Genomic DNA, 23,570 nt, shown 5'->3' with positions numbered 1-23,570 from the left:
CTACGTTTTTTGAATCTGATAAGAGTAGCCTGCCAAATGTGATTTTTCTCCCATCTCCCTTTTCAGTTAGAAATTCTTAAACCATTAATCACTCAAATAATTCATAGCTAGGATGTACTCAGCTATTCAACAGCAAAATCATTACTTTTCAAGTTATAAGTCTAGTTTTTCAATCATGACTAGTTTTGTGTTATACTTTAAAGAGGTGAAGTTAGGGTTTTTTTTAGAAACTGTACATTTTAGGCATTCAGCTGTATTTGAAATTTATAAAAATGTGATGAAATATTTTAGTGTGTCTTTTTTTTTTGAACAGAGATATATTAATACAAACATTGGAGAGCTGCAGATATATTTACCAGGCATTCCTTCTATCACCAACCTCGGTATGTAAACAAGCCAATACAGTAGATTAGATTTGATCCTTATTTTTTCATATCTGTAGTCCTTTGTTTAATTAATTTCAACTGTTAAAAGAATACTTTATATTTTATTTCATAAGATGACATTTTGATTTTAAACAAAAGATAAGTTGCTGAACTGAATGGGTTTTCCCATTAACTTTGATTTATGGAAATGCCTGTTTTTCACTTTGCACTTTCGCTGAGGAACCTCACCCTCTGGGAGTGCAGATCAGATATTTGGGCATATGCAGCTCCTGATTTTATGACTATTAATATAAATGGTTAGGAAATCGTACAGCCACACATAGCCGAATTTTAGATCATTTTCCTCGGTTGTAATGGTCCTGTTTCTGCCCTACTTAAATTAAGACGAACACCTTCCTGATCTGCAATATTATGTATTTTATGATGGGTTTATCCACTGATAAATTACATAAATGTACAATGCGACCATTTTTTGTAATCAATATTTAAAATAAATTAATCCATTTTAATCTGGGCAAATTTTAGCTATAGAAATATTCCTCTAGTGCTCAAAAACTTTAAAACAAATGCCAGTTATTTGTCCAATTTGTATTAATACTGCACAAAGTATTTACAACCATTCTCTCTCTAAAAATTCCAACAATGTTAGAGAATATTAAAATATCCTGGCTTGTGTTTCTTGCTGACATCACTGCTATTCTTTTTGATAGAATAGATTAGATGGCAGAGGCCCTACTTGGCTGTTCCATATTGTAGAAAAGACATGGCACTTAAAATTCTATGACCCAGCTGTTTAATTGAGCTTCACCCATTTTACGGGCATGAAATGGGCACTAAGTGTCCAGTATGGCGTTGTCATGCTCACGCAATAAGAACTTCTGAACTATAATTATGAAGTATGAACCTGAAATGGACACTTTCAGGTAAAGCAAAATGGAGTTGAGAGGTCGGGTGACCTTTTCTTTCCAGCCAATACACACAGAACTGCAAGAACCCTGAGCTAATTTTCATGGCTGGACAAGTCTTGGCAAAGTCATTAAAATGCAAGTGACCTTTCTGGACATTTTATTGTGAAGTTATTAAAATGAAAATGGCCCTTCCTGTAGTAATGGCTGCATTTCTGCAACTAATTACAAGAAAACTGGGTTCACCATAGTGTTGCAGACTCTTCAACTCCAAACTTGAAATCCAGAAAATGGGTGTGAAGAGCGTGACTTTAACAAGATGGTATGTGGATGAGTGATACCTGGACTCCATTGTCTGACAATGGCCTATTTATGAAAGACAATGAAACTATTTATGAAGGCAATGAAAAGAGATGCTCTGGTCACATGACAGAAAAGAAGTTTCTGATAAGGGGTTTTAATAAGACATATTTGGGCAGACGGGGACAGAAACATCTATGCCAACTAAGAGCAAAGACCCTGCCTAAGACCATCAGCTGTAAGCCACATGTTGGCAGAGACTCGAGTTGGCTTTGAACGCTCCACCTGAGGAATCGAACCACGCTTCGTCATTGAACCTTGACTGGAGTACAACAAGAGAAATCTGCTATTGTGAATGATAAGGCAACAGCGAATCTGTTCTCATAAACCTCCAGAACTTCTCTTCAGTGGACAAAAGAGGATTACAGGCCTGCAATGTTTCAAGTCTTCACCCTAAGAAAAAGCAATGGTAACAGATAACTCTTGAAATCTGTATGAGAGTGAAAGTGGGTGTAGTTACGTATATTCGGGTGTTAAACAATAAATTTTTATCTTTTAAAACTTATGAGAAAGCCTGTCATTTGTCTGTTCTGACAATTAAAACACTCCGCAGATAAAACGCTTTTTTAACACACACTGTCTTCAGTCAGTTGAGAGGTGGAAAAGGAGGAACCATCCCTATCATCTGTCACCTGGCTGTAACAGCATGTGTTAATTCCATGGTGGAAGTGCACTGCTTGCCATATTGGATCGGCTTCCTCCCGAGGTTTCCAAGACACGTGCTGGAAATATTAAGAATTTCATAATATTTAGATAAGGAACCTACACCTTTTGTGAAATTGATCTGCTCCGGCACTTGACTACCATATGATAAACTTGCCCAGAAAATCACGTTGCTAACAGACAGCAAGGATTCTGCTGGAAAAGTATTTAAAAGGCTCATCTACTCCATCTCGACTAGTTGCTGGTTTGCTGTCTTAAGCTGCTAGTTAACCTTTGAGCCCTTTTGTGACTATTTTCTGCATTCCAGAACTGAGTTCTGACTTCTAATTTTTTGCTGGTGTTGGACTGCCTTGAAAATTGTTTTATTACAATCATGGGGGTTGGCTCAATCTACTTTTGGGATTGCAGGATGAGGGGAGCAGTGAAGGAGAAAGCAGGAGCAGCTTGGAGAAGAGGGAGGAGGAGGGCACTGTGCTGGAGCTCATATCTACCATGGGTCTTCAGGGAGCACATCTCATCCCTCTACCAAAGAGCAAAGTGTGAAGCGTTGCTTCACCATGGAGGCTGTCGCCAATTTATTGCAAAAGCAAAATACTGTACATGCTGGAAATCCAAATACTGGAAATATTCAGAAGTCAAGACATTGGGCTAGATTTTGTTCCCAGCCTGAAGTTGGGTTCTGTAACGGAGGTCGGTGGGGGGGGAGGTGCCATTGGAGGGGTGCCACAGAACCCGACACCAGGATTGTTGGGCCCGATCTTCCTGGCAGCGGGGAAGCTCCGTGGCTGCCCCTCCGCCATTCTGCAATGGAACCCAACTTAGCATACTTAAATAAAATTTTTGTATGAATTAAAACATAAACCACAGCGATTTTGCCTTCATTCCCAAACGTCAGCGCGACGAGCGGCACTTGTGTGCCTTCTCTTTCCCCTGTGGGCAAAGGGTGAATGCTGCACTCTGTTGGGATGGTGGAGGGGGAAGCAGTGAACTCTGCATTTTGATAGGTAGTGGGAGGGAAGGGGTGAACTCTGCATTATGGTGTACTGCTCACAGGGCTGGAAGCCTTTTAAAAATGGTGCTAGCACCTGCTGCTTCAACAGGTAATGCCGTGAATGGCATGTAATCACGGTGGCGCGGGTCCCGTGGGGGATGGCAGCCATGTTCTGCACCTGCCGCCAGTACTGGCAGCAGGAATACAAAATCCAGCCCATTAATTCTATTTCTCCCTTAACAGATGCTGCCTGACGTACTGAGCATTTCTGGCGTTTTTTGACACTACTCTATGTTGCCTGCTACAACCACAACTGGAGCTTTGAACTATGGCCTGGATGGCCTAGAGCTGTCAAGGCCACTGTGGCCCTTAACATGTATGCAATGAGCTGCTTGCAAGCTTCAGCAGGTGACGGAAACAATATCTCCCAGTTAGCTGTACACCATAGGAGGGTCACCGAGGCTCTCAAAACCAGGAGGAACACTTTCGCAATGGACAGAGCAAAGCCAGATGAGAGCACTAGGCTTTGCCCACATTACCTTGCATACTCTCCACCATGCTCCTGGGTTCTCTCTCAATAGAATGGGATTGTAGTTCCTTCGTGTCCAGCTTGTTTTCGATTACAGGCAGCACATCATGCCATTGTGCAGCCGCTTTCCTGCAACAGTCACTGTTCATTTATCCGGCTACAGTCCTCTGCTTCCTTTATTTCAATGTGGCCATCGGGTCACAGGCTGACGAAGCCTATCGCCTTTATGGCTCATGACTCCTGTCAGCAACCTGGGCACAGCTTCCACTGCCTGGACCATTCAGGAGGAGCTTTGCAGTAGATCTCTAACCCCGTTTCTAGGTTTGTTGTTGTGTGCTAAGTGCTGCATAACTTCACAATATTGAGAGACCAATTTTTACCACCAGCAAGAAGTGGAGGAGGTGGAGAAAGAGCAATCCAAGAGGAGGATGAGCATGAGCAACATTGATCACCAATGATAGCTTCGAGAGCAGCTCATCCAAGAGCCCTTCACATGAACCATTCCTTTCATCCTCAATACACCAACAATCTTGCAGTCCTTATCACCACCATCCTTACCACCACCATCAAATTACCTTCCTTCAGTCCAGCCTCATAGGTCTTGCCCTCACTTCATGACAAATATTAACAAGAACACCAAATCCAGAAAAATTACTCCATTTTATATGTGTACAATAGTTAACAGGAGTAATTGCACATTCTTGTGCAACCGCTTGTTTTTGTCTATCCTATTGTTCCTAGGAAGTGTATCCCTACTGGCTGCATTTTGAGAGGTGAAAGGCCGCTGAGCTTCCACTGTGGACATTTCAGATGGCTGTGGAGCTTGGCCTCATGCAGCATTGGGCCTTGAAATGATGTGGAATTCCCTGTCAATACTGGCGCCGTAGTCAGATGGCAGCCATCTGAGTTTCCACGGCAACGATGGACGCCAGTGTTGTGCTTGTGGTATTGAGTATTTGCTCCATGTGTGACAGAATGGTCTCCATGCTTTGCGCAAAGGTTCAGTACTAGTTGGAGCCGGATTCCTCCATGCTCTGAGTCATTGTACACTCATTCAGTCGCAGGCTGCCTAGTTTAGCTATCATTTCCTGGTATATGTCAATCAGTGGTCTTTGGTAAGCTGGGCCCTCAAAGTCAACATCAGAGTTCTCTGCAGCCGAGCTAGTATGTGATCTTGCCCTCTGATGAGCTGGAATCTGTCTGTCTATCCATCTAAATAAAAGTGAGTAACCTCCTTCTGGGCTAAAAAAACTAGGACCTGTGAGTCTGTTTAAATAGTACAGCAAATTCTGTAACTCCAAGATTGCTGTTAGTTAACAATGAATGGGGTTTTCTCGTGGTTTATTTGGTAAATCTGCTCCCCCCTGTGATACGGTGCCTTACAGAGCAAGAAGGTCCCAAATTTGAGCTCCGTTCAGAAGTTAGCTGATATCAGGCAGAGTGCAATTGACCACGTTTATTATGGAGGGTTACAGAGGGGAAAAATCCTGCATCTGATTGCTGTCCTGTGATCTGTGATGGGAAGTGCTGGTCAGAACAGGTTTTGGTCTCACCCAAAAAGTCTGACATTCACTGTCAGTAAGTAATCTGGGAAGAATGGTCTCTTGGATAAGATACCAAAGGACTACCAAAACTTATGGGGAACTGTAGCCAAACATGAATTTCCATTTTCAGGGAAGGGTCGTAGAAATGTAGGGGTGGAAAAGGGAGGATAAGATATGAATGTGGCTCATTTTAATCTATTGGATGTGTTAAAGGTGATTTGAAAGTTTAAATTTTTATAGTATTGTTAATAACTATTATAAAATTATATATTTTTTCTCTTACTCCATCCACTCTGTTCAAAAATATTTCCTAGATGCTAGTCACTCCACTGCTAATATGCTAGCCATCAGTGTACATTTCTTAACATTGGATTTCTGTTTATTTGCCAAGTGATTTAAATCTACTTTGACTGATTCCTTATTTCTTTTGAATTTTAATGATGCTAACAAATATCAGTTGGGCATACCAAACTCAAGACTGCGATATTTTCTCCTTGCCAAGCTCCAACCTGATGCTTTCTGCTTCCAAACTTCTCATCAGGTAGGTTTTAGTTTTGCTCTGTTGTAAGCATGTGATAAAGGAAAGCAGAAAAACAGCTGGGTCATCAAGCTTGCCTCATTCCAAAATGTTGCAATCTATTCCAAACAATTAGTTTTCAGTCTCTTTGCTAAAGAGTCAGCAATGCTATGGTGGAATAAAATGAGTTCTTCTATGCTGTAAACTTCTATAGCCTGTGAATGTTTGATCATCCCAGTGTAGGCTATCCGTATAATCTCCAACCAGATAATTATTGATCTTTTTGATGTTAATTGACACAGCATCGCCTGCTTTTGCTGGGCATCTGTTCCACATGATCTGTTATTCTAGCAGGAAAAGGAATTCTTCTACGCTTGAGTCTAGCTTGGCTGCATCACCAATTTCTATTGTGTTTTCGTGCACCCTAATGCTATGCCGCAGCCGAACATATGAAGAATATTTGGTTATCTAGTGTAAGTGTGGTGGTCTACTTCATTTGTTGAATGAACTTCTTATGCAAAACTCCCTCTTGACCTAACCCTGGTTTGATATTGCCAGTGTAATTTGTAGATGCTTTTAATTACTGTAATGTTTGATCTCTCAATCCAATGCTGTTTCCTCTGGGCAAAGAACCAAGGATGCAGCCTGGAAGAAATTGTTGTATGTAGCGGATTGGAACAGATCACATTACCAAGGAGCATTTCTTAAAGCAATAGTACAAGCTGATTTTCATGAAGTAAATATTATTTGTTTGCTGAGGTTGAACTTCTTTTAGACAATTTGGAAGACTTGGCTACAGTAGACATTTCTCAGCTTATTATTCCTCATGTTGATTGAGAGGCATTAAAAATAAGGACTTTGGCCATATACTTATTCCATTACAAGCCTCTTTCTTGATAAATAATCTTTAACATCATATACTTGTGAATCATTCAAGAATGTTTAGTTTTTTTCAACAGAGAAGTAATGCTTTTTATATTTTTTTGTTGCAAATTATTTTGTAGTACTAACCATTGTGTCCCTAATAACATTTTTATCTATAATTTCAGATATTAGAACATTTCCCGGACCATGAAAATACAGATTTGAAACCAACAGAGGGTTCTAGTTTTACTCAGACATTATCCACTGATGGTAACAGAAAGGAACTGAATAACTCCAAATATTATGCAGATAATAGTAGAAGTCAAACAAATGTGCCTCAGCTTTACAAATTAGAGACACCTGAACATCTGAAACAGAAGCAAATCCAGAACAGTAATTTGTCGATGCAGATGATCCAGGATTTCTTGGAGGAGGAATTGCAGGATCCAAGCCCGTACTTCATACCCCCAAAGTCCTTACTGCGTTATGCTTTGATACTAGACATAGTCGGACAGACTTGTAGGCGATCAGTGTGTTTCACGAAAGGGTAGGCCACTTTTATTCCATTAAGAAACTAATATTTTAGTGTTTAAAATTAAGTTGTCTTTTTAATCAGAACATTTTCAAGAAAGACTGCTGAGTGAATGTCTTTGAATTATATCTTCTGCATTGCTTTTCCATGAATTAAACTATATATTTTGCCATAGTTTTAAATTCTTGGGCTGAATGTTTGTTTGTTTTTTATACACTAGTGGGTCAGAATGTTAATTTTATTCAGTCTTGATAAAATATTAATTGTATGATTCATGCAAACTTGGAATAGTTTCCCAATAGCATGTCAGTGTTATATAAATATGTTGGGATGATATTTCTCCAAATGTTTTGTATAATGATCTATTTTTACAATTGGGAAACAAATCATATTAAAATTAGCTAATTAATCTTCTGTGGTATCGCACAGAGGAAGTAAAGACCAATTGAAATCTTTAGGTGAAGGTGGCTTAGAGAACCGGGAATAATTTGGTCCAACAGACATAGTTGAGCTCTCATTTTAAAATGTAACCAATCTCTGTTTATTTATATGTTTTCATTTTTAATGGAAACTGTCTTGCCAGTTTGCTATGCTGTAATTATACCCCGAACCCTTTTAATTTACATACAGGCTCCGAGGAAATGTTCTTTCCATTTGCTAAATTTAGTCTGCATTTCTGTCATCAGCTGATGCTTAATCCTGACCTTAGAATCATAGAGTTATATAGCACAGAAACAGACCCTTTGGCCCAACGCGTCTGCGCCGACCATCAAGCACCCATCCAATTTAATCCCATTTTCCTGCACTCGGCCTTGTATGCTATGGCGTTTCAAGTGCTCATCTAAATACTTCTTAAATGTTGTGAGGGTTCCTGCCTCTACCACTCCTTCAGGCAGTATGTTCCAGATTCCAACCACCCTCTGAGTGAAAATTTTTTCCTCCACTCCCCTCTAAACCTCCGACTCCTTACCTTAAATCTGTGCCCCCTGGATATTGACCTTTCCGCTAAGGAATAAAGTTTCTTCCTATCTATCCTATCAATGCCCCTCATAATTTTGTATACCTCAAACAGGTCCCTCCTCAGCCTTCTCTGCTCCAAAGAAAACAATCCCAGCCTATCCAGTCTCTCTTCATAGCTGAAATGCTCCAGCCCAGGCAACATCCTGGTGAATCTCCTCTGCACCCCCTCCAGTTCAATCACATCCTTCCTATAATGTGGTAGCCAGAGCTGTACACAGAACTCCAGCTATGGCCTAACTAGCATTTTATACAGCTCCATCATAACCTCCCTGCTCTTATATTTTATGCCTGGGCTAATAAAGGCAAATATCCCATATGCCTTCCTAAACACCTTATCTACCTGTGCTGCTGCCTTCAGTGATCTATGGACAAGTGCACCAAGGTCCTTCTGACCCTCTGTACTTCCCAGGGTCCTACCATCCATTGTATATTCCCTTGCCGTGTTAGTCCTCTCAAAATGCATCACCTCACACTTCTCAGGATTAAATTCCATTTGCCACTGCTCCGCCCATCTTACCAGCCCATCTGTATCGTCCTGTAATCTAAGGCTTTCTTTCTCACTATTTACAACACCGCTAATTTTCATGTCATCTGCGAACTTACTGATCATACCTCCTATATTCACGTCTAAATCATTAATGTACACCACAACCAGTAAGGGTCCCAGCACCGATCCCTGCAGTACACCACTGGTCACAGGCCTCCATTCGCAAAAAACAACCCTCGACCATCACCCTCTGCCTCCTTCCACTAAGCCAATTTTGGATCCAATTTGCCAAATTGCCCTGGATCTCATGGTCTCTTATCTTCTTAACCAATCTTCCATGCGGGACCTTGTCAAAAACCTTACTGAAGTCCATGTAGACGACATCAACTGCTTTACCCTCATCTACACATCTAGTCACCTTCTCGGAAAATTCAATCAAGTTTGTTTGACATGATCTCCAACGACAAAGCCATGCTGACTATCGTCGATTAATCCCTGCCTCTCCAAGTGGAGATTAATCCTGTCTCTCAGAATTTTTTCCAGCAGCTTCCCGATCACTGACATTAGACTTACTGGCATATAATTACCTGGTTTATCCTTGCTACCCTTCTTGAATAATGGTACCACATTCGCTGTCCTCCAGTCCTCTGATATCTCTCCTGTGGCCAGATAGGATTTGAAGATTTGTGTCAGAGCCCCTGCTATCTCCTCCCTTGCCTCACATAACAGCCTGGGATACATCTCATCTGGGCCTGGGGATTTATCCACTTTTAAGCCTGCTAAAACAGCTAATGCTTCCTCCCTTTCAATGCTAATTTGTTCGAGTATATCACAATCCCCTTCCCTGATCTCTACACCTACATCGTCCTTCTACATAGTGAACACAGATGAAAAGTAATTTTTAAAACCTCACCTATGTCCTCCGGCTCCACACACAGATTGCCACTTTGGTCCTTAATGGGCCCTACTGCTTCCCTGGTTATCCTCTTGCCCTGAGTTATCCTCTTGCCCTGAGTTATCCTCTTGCCCGCCAGTGTTTTTTTATGCCCCCTCTTCGCTCTCCTAATTACCTTTTTAAGTACCCCCCTCCCTACACTTTCTATACTCCTCTCGGGCCTCTGCTGTTTTCAACCCTCTGAATCTGCCATAAGCCTTCTTTTTTTTCCCTTATCCAATCCTCTATATCCCTTGACATCCAGGGTTCCCTGGACTTGTTGGTCCTACTCTTCACCTTTACGGGAATATGTTGGACCTGAACTCTCACTGTTTCCTTTCTGAATGACTCCCACTGGTCTGATGTAGACTTTCCTACAAGAAACTGCCCCCAGTCAACTTTGGTCAGATCCTCCTGTTTTATCATATTGAAATCTGCCTTCCCCCAATTCAGTACTTTTATTTCCAGTCCCTCGATGTCCTTTTCCATAACTACCTTAAATCTTACAGCGTTATGGTCACTGTCCCCGAAACGCTCCCCCACTGCCACTTCTACCACTTGTCCGGCTTCATTTCCTCGGATTAGGTCCAGTACTGCCCCTCCTCTTGTAGGACTCTCTGCGTGCTGGCTCAAAAAGCTCTCCTGAATGCGCTTTAAGAATTCCGTCTCTTTTAAGCCTTTTGCACTAATACTATCCCTTCTAATATTGGGGAAGTTGAAATCCCCTACTATTATTACCCTATTATTTTTGCACCTCTCTGAGATTTGCCTACATATCTGCTCCTCTATCTGTCCCTGACCTTGATCCCAGTATGTTCTAAAAGTTCAGAAAATGGTTATTATTTTTCCCAGATGTTGTTATCTTGAAGTTTGACCATGATGCTCTTGATGTGCACCAACCATTGCTAAGATGTGTATCTAAACTTCTAAGAGAGGAAAGAAATAGAAATGAAGTCCTTCACTCTTATCAACTCCAAACACGAATAACAAGAGCTTTCCTCTGTGAGTGAGTTAATTCAGAGTTCTAAAACCAGAAGAATCGATTCCCAGCAGAGGAAATGAAATTAGATTAGAAACACAGGAACATAGAAAATAGGAGCAGGAGTAGGCCATTCGGCCCTTCGAGACTGCTTCACCATTCATTATGTTCACGGCTGATCATCCAACTTAGTAACCTGTTCCCGCTTTCTCCCCATACCCTTTGATCCCTTTAGACCCAAGAGCTATATCTAACTCCTTGAAAACATGCAACGTTTTGGCCTCAACTGCTTTCTGTCATAGCGAATTCCACAGGCTCGCCAGTCGCTGGGTGAAGAAATTTCTCCTCATCTCAGTCCTGAAAGGTTTACCCCGTATCTTTAAACTATGACCCCTGGTTTTGGACTCCCCCACCATCGGGAACATCCTATCTGCATCTACCCTGTCAAGTCCTGTTAGAATTTTATAGGTTTCTATGAGATCCCCCCCTCACTCTTCTGAACTCCAGCGTATATAATCCTAACTGACTCAATCTGTCCTCATACGTCAGTCCCGCCATCCCAGGAATCAGTCTGGTAACCCTTCGCTGCACTCCCTCTGTCGCAAGAACATCCTTCCTCAGATAAGGAGACCAAAACTGCACACAATATTCCAGGTGTGGCCTCACCAAGGCCCTGTATAATTGCAGCAAGACTCCCTGCTCTTGTACTCAAATCACCTCGCTATGAAGGCCGACATACCATTTGCCTTTTTTACCGCCTGTTGGACCTGCGTGCTTACCTTCAGCGACTGGTGTACGAGAACACCCAGGTCTCGCTGCATATTCCCCTCTCTCAGTTTATAGCCGTTCAGATAATAATCTGCCTTTCTGTTTTTGGTACCAATGTGGATAACCTCACATTTATCCACATTATACTGCATCTGCCATGCATTTGCCCACTCACTCAACTTGTCCAAATCACCCTGAAGCCTCTCTGCATCCTCCTCACAACTCACCCTCCTACCCAGTTTTGTATCATCTGCAAATTTGGAGATATTGCATTTAGTTCCCTCATTTAAATCATTAATGTATATTGTGAATAGCTGGGGTCCTAGCACCGATCCCTGCAGTACCCCACTAGTCATTGCCTGCCATTCGGAAAAAGGCCCATTTATCCCTACTCTTTGTTTCCTGTCTGCCAACCAATTTTCTATCCATCGCAATACACTACCCCCAATCCCATACGCTTTAATTTTACACGCTAATCTCTTATGTGGGACTTTGTCGAAAGCCTTCTGAAAGTCCAAATAAATCACATCCACTGGCTTCCCCTCATCAACTCTACTAGTTTACATCCTCGAAGAATTCTAGTAGATTTGTCGAGCATGATTTCCTTTTCGTAAATCCATGCTGACTCTGCCCGATTCTACCACTGTTCTCCAAGTGTACGCTGAGTGAAAGCCTTCACTTGATTCTTCACCAATTTTAGAATGTCCTTTGATGTCCCAACTCTGAAGGACCTTCTGCTAGCTACTGAGCCATCCTTTTTCAGCTTATGGGAATTTGTTCAGCTATTCTCTTTTTTTTTGTGAAAATGCACAAGAGGCCAGAATTGGAGGAATACAGAGTTCACAGAGGATTTATGGGGCTAGAGGAATTTGCAGAGCTAGGGAAGGACAGGGCCATGGAGAGATTTGAACTCAAGGGGCTGAATTTTACGAGCCCCTTGGGTTATGGCAGGGGGGCCTGTAAAATTCTGCGGGGAGAGGCCCCCTTAACTCCCGACGTCGAGAAGGGCCCGCTGCATATTACCGGCGGCGGGGAGGAACCTCAGTGCAGCACCCCTGCCATTCAGCGGCAGCACCCGAATTAGAATATGTAAAACAGTACTTACCACTGCAGATTATGCATCCTGCCACCTCTCGCTCCACACTTCCGAATTTTACGTAGAACGGGTGGCCGTCACATGCCATCCCGTTCATGAATAGAAAACCAGAAGGGACAGCAGGAGTACTGGACAGTGAAGGCAAGTCCAGATATACAGGGGTCTCGGATCTGCATTCTGGAAGGGAGGGGGGGATTATAGAGGTCGTAGCTCGGCATTCTTAAAGGGAGGGGACCTGGGATTACTGGAGGGAAAGCTCTGCAGGCATGAAGGGAGGTACTGTGTACCCTCCCTCTCTAAACAGTGTACATTCTGCATTTGTTTGTGTATGTGAAGGAGCAATGGCACTCTAGTCACCCTGTGTGTGTGACGGGTGCCAGAAAGGGTAGGAGTGTTAAAGTACTATGGATGGTGGGGGCAATTGATGCAGCTGGTAGGATCTTGATGTGGTCATGCTGTGCCACTCTGAGTGTTAGCCAAGATGGGCAATGCAATGTCACGCCACATAGTTGATCCATGTTAGCACCTGATGTACCAGTCAACACCAATCCCTGCCCTGTTAGGAACCTGCGAATAAATGAAGGGTACAACTTTATTTATCACATGGAAATGAGTATGACTCATCCTAGATTGTCTGATCTGCTTCTCCTGAGGATCTGTATGTGCCGGAGGCAAGATCAACAGACAGTTGCAGTCCACGAAGAGGCCCCCGCTCGTGAGCAGCAACCCCCAAGGGGAGCTCACCCTTATAGTCGCTGTGCATCTACAGGCCCCATATGGCAGGCCTTTTCATGTCAGAGCACCAGTGTCAGAGGGGATTGCACATGTGGAGTCGGTGGTGACACGTCTCTGCGCCCTGCTTAATGAGGACCTGCAGCCCATGGGCTTCAGTGGACGTCCCATGCCTGCAGTCCTCATAGTAACAGCGGATCTTAAGCTTGACGCCTATGCAGCATTTCAGAGGCCCACCGGAACCCTTTGTAGGGTCACGTAGTCAGCAGTGCACCGCTGCATCAGGGAGGTCACTGGCCCTCCGGTGCATGGCACCAGTGAGTATGTCCGCTTCAGGACGGACTCTCACAGCCAGTCCCAGAGGGCCATTGGTTTCGGAACCATTGCCAGAGAACCATAAGTTTTATGGTTCATAGACTGCACCCATGTGGCCATCACCCCTCCCTCCAGGCTACCACCTGCAGATATTACCATTAAAGGAATCCTCTCAATCTAGGTGCAGCTGGTCTGTGATCACTGGAGATGCGTCATGTAAATCTGTGCCCGCTTCTCAGGCAGCTGCCATGACACCTGGGTCCTGCGCTAGTCCCAGTTGCCATTGCTGTTCACTGAACTGGCTTAAATGGAGGGTTAGCTTCTTGGAGACAAGGGATACCCCTTACACACATGCCTCCTGACACCAGTGAGAGATCTCACCACTGCTGCAGAGGAGAGATAAAAAGCCATCCACTGAGCTGAAAGATTTGCCATTGAGCAGGTGATCTGCATGCTCAAAACACACACCCGATGCCTGAATAGATAGGGTGGTGTCCTGTACTATGGGCCAAAAAGGGCAGGACCTTTCCTGCTCACGGTGCTCTGCACAAATACACACCCAATAGGGAGCATGCCTGACATGATGAGGAGAGACATCAACTGCATTCCTCCTCTGACTTTGCGGACGCTGAGGACCTACAACAGGCAGATGCCACCCAGGCTCCGCATGCAGGCCTAGCAGGGATCTAGGGATGTATGGCAGTGCCTTCGCAGACAAAGGCTGTCTGCTCCATAGGAGCCGACATGAGCTCTGCAAGCCACACATCACCCTCGCTCACCTGCTGTGCACCAGTCCACATCTGCAGTATCTCTGTGTAAATCATTGGCTCAGTCAGCTGCTGCCTGTAACGTCCATGTCATTACATCCTTTGAGAGGCTCATGAGTTATGTTGACATTGCATTGATCTTATTGCATACATTAGCTTTCCTGGAGGGCCAATGGAGCAAGGGATGCAACATTGGCGCTACATGCTGGCACACATCATTCATGCAGGAAAACGGGACACACGTTGGTGCATAAGACGTAGTGCAAGAATTATGTACATTGTTGTGACACTCGTGCTTTCCCATTTGTGTCAGTGTGCTCTTTTTAAACACTTGCGAGTGGCCCTTCTCGGTGCAACCTCTGCGCTAGCAGCCTGACTGGAGGAAGGCTGCTGACCTGATCTCCCCTTGGCTGTGGATGACTTCGGCAGTCGTCCTCTGCGTGCACAAGGCTTGGAGGGCCCTGGCTGGCTGGGGGATCCTGCGCCATCACGGAACCCTCCTCAGCTGTCGCAGCTGCTGGAGCGTCACTCACAGGCAGAGGGGCCAGCATCTGCATTGAAATCTCCTGGAGGGGGGACCCCAGATATGGTGCGCTGGCTCACCTCCTCCATCTCAGGGTTCGTTGGAACCCATCTGCTCTCTAATGAGGGGCAGTCTCCATGCCCCGGTCCCCATCTCGCTGAACCACTGCTGACTGGATGTCACAGCAGCGGTGAGGGATTGCGGGTCTGAGCATATTAATTGATTGTGTCTCACCGCGTGGGCCGCCGCCACCTCAGTGGATGATGCCAGGCACTCATATGCCTGGGACATGGCAGCAGTCATGGCGTGGATGGACGCCTCTATCATCCACTCAAGGCTGTGCATAGCCTGTGGCATCTTCGCCTGCAGTTGACGTAATTTATCCAACAGCTCCGGCCTGCCCTGATCTGTCGACAGCAGAGGGTCATCAGTAGCCTGGGGCTCAGCATAGCCTTCAACCGTCAGGGGCCCCAGCTGTCTCAGCCTGTCAGCTGCCCGGGCGCGTGTGCTGTGCTCTCACCAGATTGTGACCCACACTCTAAGGCCGATCGGATACCCACCGAGGTGACAGTATCTGCGCTGGTGGAAGGTGCGTTAGTGTCCTGGGACACTGCTTCCTCGGAGTCTGGCTTTTCCTCTTAGGTGGCAGATGTCACTCGCGCAGTCAGGTTTGACTCTCTGTTCTTTCACCTGGAAGACACAATGGGAAGACGACATTGTCAGTTCTAATGTAACACATTTCACACTTGCAGTAGCATTGCATTACCGAACCAACAATCCACAGTGCCCATCTTTAATGTCAGTTGGATGTCTACTCATCCTGGAGCCCGATGTCAATTTGCCCGAATGAACGAACCTGCTGTTTCAGTGCCAGCTGCAGGGCCTCCTCCTCAGCATCTGTGAGTGTAAGCAGACGTACGGGACCTCCACTGGTGCGGGAGGGCTCCCTCGAATTGTGGGCCGTCTTCACCTGGAGGGGCAAGGGGGCAGATGTTAACAGTGGTATGTTAACAGGGTGACACATGTCAAAAGACGGTTGCTGGACACAAAGGTGGGGGGTTCTCGGTGCGCACTACCAAGTGAGCCACTCACGTAGGTGCCATTCCCTGAGCACCGGACAAGGGTAAGTTCTGTCATACATTGCACCATTCATGTCATTTCTTCCCTCCCCGCCCAACCTCCCTTCAGCACGGCAGTGGCAGGCATATGCCACTCTGTGTGGGTGCACCCAGTTTCAGTGGAGCCCTGATAGACATTAGCACTTACTCTCTCGCTTCTTAGCAGGTCATTCATCCATTTGCGGCACTGCACCCAGTTGCAACGGATGGCACCACGGCTACTCGCCTCCTGTGCCACCTCCAGCCAGGCTGCCTTGGTCAGGCGAGAGGGCCCCCTTCCTGCTATCGCTGGGGAAGAGGACCTCCCACCTTGCACACACAGCCTGGAGGAGGGCGGTCAGGGAGGCATCACTGAACCATGGTGCCACCCTAGCATGCTGCTTTCTCTCCATTACAATAGTTTCCTTGAAAGTTACAGCTCTGCATTGCAGGGATCCTCTTTGGGTGCAGGCATAGCTGCTGTACTGGCTGCCCTTTAAATAGGCCCCCAGCACATGACTCCCAGGTGTGCCGGCGTGAAGCACAGAGCCGGCAGTCCCCCCCGCCCCACGTAACATGGGGGGGAGCTGCGCGTGGCCTGTATGGTAATGAGCTCCCCCGGGTAATATCATGGAGGCTCGGCAGCAGCCGCTGAATACCAAGGATGAGAATTTTAAATTCACGTTACTAGTCCTGGAGCCAGAGTAGGTCAGCAAGCACAGGGGTGATGGGTGAGCGGACTTGTATATTATGATATGGACAACAGAGTTTTGGATGAGCTCAAGTTTATCAAGTGTGGAACATGGGAGGCTTGCCAAATCGTTCCTTTTATCTGAACATTCTGTAAAGTAAATATTGTAACATTTCTGTGCAGAGATACTAATCCTGTAGTGCTGATTCTCAACTGCCCCAGTTATGCTCAGGAACTGGTATGTATTAAACTTGTCCTCAAATTAGTAAAGGGACTTGTGTAGTCACAGCTAGTTCTACTGACTACAAATTGTCCTTTTCTGAACAATGAGTGAGACTTAGTGGGTTGTTGGTAAAATTATGGGTTTGGTTGCTTGTTTGAAATTTGGAGTTGCCCTGATTTTTTTTGTTAAGAAAATATGCTTCTACATGGTTATGCTATATTATTTAAGCAACAACTATGACATTTTCAGTCACTATTCTTTAAATAGTCAGATGTTACTTTTTTGTTGCAATAATTAATTCTGATTTCTAATGCAGATACGGTCATTATGTTGAAGGAACAGGTTCAGTGTTGAAGACTGCATCAGATGTGGAGGTATGTTAATACTTGGAGCTTGAAGTGGTAACTGACTTTTTAAGCCATGAAAGAAATCTCTCAAGCTAATGCTAATTGAGTTGCTAGATCAAGTGCAGTGTGACTGTTGAGATGCTCAATAGTAATTAATTGATAGTACAAAATCTCATCAGACACCAAATGAATTTCAGTTAAATGATTTGATTACTACCAGAAACTCTTTAAATAAACAGAGTAATTTCTTTTTGCATGCTAATTAATCTGATTTCAGTCTTTTAGCAAACTTTTTTGCACATCTATTTAGGTTGTCAAACATTTTCAATATTCCATTTTGAGTCAGATAATTGGAAAATAACACTGATACATTTAAGAGTATTTTGAAGAAGCAATCATTTGGATAGATAAAGCAATACAGTAGGTGTCATGTATATTAATTTCCAGAAGGTGTTTGAAAAGTTGCTCATGAAGCTTGTTGGTAAAGTGTCAAATGTGCATTATTAGAAAGAAATGCAGCAGCATGATTAGAAATGTATTTGGGTGGGGAGGAAACAGCATGCATCAGTGTTGCTGGAATTGGAGAAAGGTTAGAAGTACCCCAGGGGCCACTGTTATTTTCATTATATAGTAACAGGGGTAGGCCATTCAGCCCATCAAGCCTGCCCTGCCATTCAATATAATCATGCTGATCATCCACTTCAGTGCCTTTCACACTATTCTCATATCCCCTTATGTCATTTGTATTTAGAAATTTGTCAATCTTTGCTTTAAGCATACTGAATGACTGAGCTTCCATAGCCCTCTACGGTAGAGAATTCCAAAGATTCACAACCCTCTGAGTAAAGAAATTTCTTCTCATCTCTGTCCTAAGTGGCTTCTCCCTTATTTTGAAATTGTGTCCCCTGGTTCTAAACTCCCCAACTAGGGGGAACATCTTATCTGCATCTACCCTGTCTATCCCTTGAAGTATTTTGTAGGTTTCAATGAGATCACCTCTCATTCTTTGAAACTCTAGAGAATACAGGCCCAATTTCCCCACTCTCTCTTCATAGGGCAGTCCCGCCATCCCGGGAACAAGTCTGGTGAACCTTCGTTGCACTCCCTCTATGGCAATAATATCCTTCCTGAGGTAAGGGGACCAAAACTGCACACAGCCCTCCAAATGCGGTCTAACCAAGGTTCTATACAATTGAAGCAAGACTTCACTACTCCTGTACTCAAATCCTCTTGCGATAAAGACCTTAATTGCTTGCTGCGCCTGCATGTTAGTTTTCAGTGACTTATTGACAAGGACACCCAGGTCGCTTTGCACATCTACACTTTCTAATCTCTTACCATTTAAGAAATACTCTGCACATCTATTCCTCCTACCAAAGTGGATAACCTCACATTTTTCCACATTATATTCCATCTGCCACGTTCTTGCCCACTCACTCTGTCCAAATCCCCTTGAAACCACTTTGCATCTTCCTCACAACACACATTCCCACCGAGTTTTGTGTCATCAGTGAACTTGGAAATTCTACATTTGGTCCCCACATCCAAATCATTGATGTATATTGTGAACAGCTGGGGCCCAAGCACTGATCCCTGCGGTAACCCACTAGTCACAGCCTGCCAATGTGAGAATGGCCTGTTTAGTCCTACTCTCTGCTTTGTCTGTTAACTAATCCTTAATCCATGCCAGTATATGACCTCCTATCCCTTGTACTTTAATGTTGCTAACCAACCTCCTTTGGGAGACCCTATCAAAAGCCTTCTGAAAATCCAAATATACCACGTCCACTGACTCCCCTTTACCAATTCTGTTAGTAACATCCTCAAAAAACTCCAGGTTTGTCAAACATGATTTCCACATAAATCCACGTTGGCTATGTCCAATCAGATCATTATTATCCAAGTATCCATTTATCACATCCTTAGAATAGATTCTAGCATTTTCCCAACGACTGATGTAAGGCTAACAGGTCTGTAATTCCCTGTTCTCTCCCTCCCTGCTTAAATGTTTTAATAAACATTTGTGACCTTCCAATCTGCGGGAACAGCTCCAGGATCTATAGAAATTTGGAAGATGATCATCAATGCATCCACTATCTCCATAGCTCCCTCTTTCAACACTCAGATGTAGAATATCAGGTCCTGGGGACTTAATCAACCTTCAGCCCCATTAATTTCTCCAATACAACCTTCTTACTAATACTAATTTCCTTCAATTCCTCATTCCCCCAATCCTTTGGATCTCTAATTCTGAGATTTCTTGTATCTTCCTCAGTGAAGACAGACACAAAGTAATCATTTAGCTTCTCTGCTATTTCTCTCTTTCCCCCCATTATAAATTCTCCTGACTCCACCTGTAATGGACCCACATTTGTCTTAGCCAAACGTTTCCTTTTTACGTTCCTATAGAAGCTTTTTTCTTCTATTTTTTGCTAGTTACATTCATATTCTATTCTTCCTTTCTTTGTCAGTTTCTTGGTCCTCCTTTGCTGTATTCTAAAATCCTCCCAGTCCTCAGGTTTACTATTTTTTGGCAACTTTATAGGCCTTTTAATCTTGTACAATCCCTAACTTCCTTTGTCATCCATGGTTGACTGCCTTTACTTTTGGAGTTTTTGTGCCTTGAAGGAATGTATAGTTGCTGTAAATTATGTAATATTTCTTTTAAAGACTAACCGTTGTCTATGCACTGTCATGCCTTTTAATGTGTTTTCCCAATCCACCTCAGCCAATTTGCCCCTCCTACCTTCATAATTTCCTTTGTTCAAATTTAACACCCTGGCTTCAGATTGAACTACTTCATTTTCAAACATAATGTAAAACTCTTATCATATTATGGTCGCTCATCGCTAAAGGTTCTTTTACAACAAAATTATTAATTAGCCCTTTCTCATTACATAAAACTAGATCTACAGTAGCTTATTCTGTAGTCTGTTCCTCACTCCAGAAACTCGTCCTCCACAGCATTCGCGCTCCTTAGGTTTACCCAGTCTATATGCAGATTGAGGTCACCCATAATTACTGTATTACCCATGCCACATGCGTCTCTAATCTCATGAATAATACCATTTCCCACACTACCACTACTGTTTGGTAGCCTATAAACAACTCCTACCAATGTTTGCTGCCCCTTGTTGTTTCTTAACTCCATCCAAACAGATTCCCCATTTTGTTCTTCTGATCTGAGATCTTCTCTTACTAATGTACTGATCCCATCCCTTATCAGCGCAACACCACCTCCTTTTCATTTTTGTCTGTCCTTCCTAAATGTCGAATGTCCTTGAATACTCTTTTTTTTCCCAGTTTTGGTCACCCTGTAGCCACATTTCTATTATGGCAGTTAGATCATACCCATTTACCTCTATTTGGGCCTTTAAATTGTCTACCTTGTTGTGAATGCTGCATGCATTCAGGTAGAGTGCCCTTAACCTTGTTGTCTTGACATTATTCTGCATTCTGAGCCTAGTTGATGCTCGCCTTTGTTTCATCTGCCTTCTAATGTCACTTGCTACTTTTCTACCTTCTGTTACCAGCTTTACTTCCTTCCAATTTGAGCTACCCCTCAGGTTCCCATCCCCCTGACAAGCTAGTTTAAACCTTCCCCAACAGCACTAGCATATTTCCCTGCGAGGATACTAGTTCCGGTCCTGTTAAGGTGTAGCCCATCCATCTTGTACAGGTCCCACCTGCTCCAGAAACGGTCCCAATGCCTCAGTAATCTGATGCACTCCCTCCTACATCAATTCTCCTATTCCTATGCTCACTAGCATGTGGCACCGGGAGTAATCCTGAGATTACTGCTTTGGAGGTCCTGCTTTTTAATTTCCTTCGTAACTCCCTAAAATCTGCTTTCAGGACCTCATCCCTCTTCCTGCCTATGTCATTGGTACCAATGTGGATCACGACCTATGGCTGTTCACTCTTCCCCCAGAAGGATGTCCTGCAGCCAGCCGCTCTGTGTCATCCTTGACCCTGGCACCAGGAAGGCAACACACCATCCTGGAGTCATGTTTCTTGCTGTAGAAACGGCTGTCTGATCCCCTCACTATTGAATCCCCTGTCACTATTGCTCTTCCACTCTTCTTCCTCCCTTCCTGTGCAGCCGAGCCACCCGTGGTGCCACAGACTTTGCTCTCTCTGCACTCCCCCGAGGAACCATCACTCTCACCAGTATCCAAAATGGAAAACCGATTAGCAAGCAAGATAGATTCAGGGGACTCCTGCACTGCCTGCCTGGTTCTCTTAGACTGCCTGGCGGTCGCCCATTCCCTCTCTGCCTGCATGCTTCTAACCTGCGTGTGACCACCTCCCTAAATCTGCTATCCACGTAGTCCTGTGCCTCACGGATGCACAACGGTGATTCTAGCCACCGCTCGAGTTACAAAACCCGGAGCTCAAGCTTCTGCAGCCAGTGGCGCTTCCTGCAGATGTTTTTGTCCAGGACACATGGTGTGTCCATGACTTCCCACATACCACAGGATGTCCATTTCACTTGACCAAGCTGACCTGCCATAATGTAACTTTAAGAAACTTTTTATTACAATGAGAAGTAAAACAACTTACCAGTTACTCACTAATCAACTTCTTCCCCTCTACTGAAGAGAGAGGCAGCTACTGGAGACTGAAAAAAGGTAGAAGAAAGAAAAAAAAAAGGAGCCCCTCCCTCACGCACCAAACTCCCACTTTACACTCTGCACTCAAATTTATTTTCTACTTAATTTATAGTTCTCCTCCTTACTGAACTCCCTCAATTACCAAACTCCCTTCTTAACACTCTGTGCCATCCAGCAGCACTCAATGCAGACAAGCAGCTAGTCCATAAATGATATGGACTAGCAGAAAAGAGAAGAGGTTATGGCATAGGAAAGGCCATTCATTTGACAAATCTGGAAGAGATTGTAGGAAAAGAAAAACAAATCAACAGACAAATGCACAAGGCAAAGGCTGTGGGAGACGCACACAAAACCGTCTAGGAAGATACCGCAATCAAGGGACATCTGTGGAAAAATCAGGGGACACGGAGACAAACATTCAGAAATACATTGGGGAAACATGGACGGAGAAATAAATCGCAATAACACAAAAGAGGGAATTCACAGTGAATTCTACAATCAATTAGTTCTCATGTTTTAAAGTCCAGCAAGCAAACTCAGCCCTGAAGCAATCATCTATTCTGGGGAAAACACAGAGTAATGCACAGGCTGCAATGCGGTTAATACATGGGGTCTTGAAGTCTGGAGCTGTCTCCTCTCTCTCCAAGTCGAAATGTAGTTTTTAATGACATTGTCACATTTTACTGTTTAAATGTGATCCCAAGTACTGAACATCTACAGCAGAATAAACCCTCAGCTCATCGCCACCTATTGAATCTACCAACTTATACTTGTAAACTCCAATTCACACAAATTTAATTACAATCAACTTAGCGACATACTTACATCTTAGCGACTTCCACACACAAGGTGTAACCATGGGGAAGCAATGACCAGGGACATTCACACAGCAGAAATAAAGCAAAGATTTCTGAGACAAAATAATTATCTTTGAACATAGAGCTTAGAGCTACACAATGAGGAAGATACAAACATCAGCGCAACAGAGGACTCGCAGTGAGAGAAACTACAGGTTTCTGCACACCCAATCCAATTATCTTCAGCTTCCGAACCCTACTTCATCTGAACATTACACTTGGTCATGAAGCCCTGTGAGCAATGCTGCAGGAGAAAGACTAATCTTCTTAGAAGTTGAACCAGCTCCAGCTGGGTGGTCTGTTTCTTTCTTCACAGATGTTGCCAGACCTGCATTTTCTGTTTTTATTCTGTTTTTATTTGATTTCCAGCATCTGCAGTATTTTGCTTTTATTTTATTTCAGCTGGGTGGTAATGGAGAAAAGAAGTTAGGAGTTAACTTGGTTTCCAGGATGAACCTAAAGTAGTGAGTGGTTTTGCCAGAGAGAGAGGCCCAATTAAACTTGATGTGGCCCAGCCAGGTCTGGCAATGGATGGTAAACTGTGTGCGAGATACAGCTAGCCTTTGGACTTAAGGGTGCTAAGATGAGAGACATAGTACAGGAAATAATCAGGATGGGGCACCAAAGATTGGGATAAGAGTGATTGAGCGAACTGACAGTTTAAGAGGTATCACGGTGCAGGTAGGGCTAAATGCTAGGCATTAAGTATCAGAAAGGTGCAGTACTTTAGCAACACTGAGTTGTGCGTAGAATGATTTTGATGTGTCAGGAATCTGTTGTAAATGATCTAAGTAACAGCTACTACAATTCTAATTATGAATTAATCCAAA

The 23,570-nt window shown here is 43.9% G+C and overlaps 1 protein-coding gene across 3 annotated transcripts in view; it reads left to right on the top strand.

Moving 5' to 3' along the window:
* Positions 1-23,570, top strand: part of trdmt1 (tRNA aspartic acid methyltransferase 1) — a 137,506-nt gene that overhangs the window by 102,146 nt on the left and 11,790 nt on the right. For all 3 annotated transcript variants that reach the window (XR_010969076.1, XM_068013348.1, XM_068013336.1), the window contains 4 exons: positions 314-383; positions 5,836-5,919; positions 6,945-7,306; positions 17,240-17,297. Coding sequence is in view for 2 of the 3 variants with exons in the window: in XM_068013348.1 (XP_067869449.1) it covers positions 314-383; positions 5,836-5,919; positions 6,945-7,306; positions 17,240-17,297 (574 nt within the window). In the remaining variant the exon portion in view is untranslated. The remainder of the gene's footprint in view (positions 1-313; positions 384-5,835; positions 5,920-6,944; positions 7,307-17,239; positions 17,298-23,570) is intronic.

Source organism: Heterodontus francisci, chromosome 2, assembly GCF_036365525.1.
Source record: "Heterodontus francisci isolate sHetFra1 chromosome 2, sHetFra1.hap1, whole genome shotgun sequence".
NCBI classification, from domain to species: Eukaryota; Metazoa; Chordata; class Chondrichthyes; order Heterodontiformes; family Heterodontidae; genus Heterodontus; species Heterodontus francisci.
Note: the sequence above shows the minus strand (reverse complement) of the source record. Positions and strands in the feature narration are given on the sequence as shown.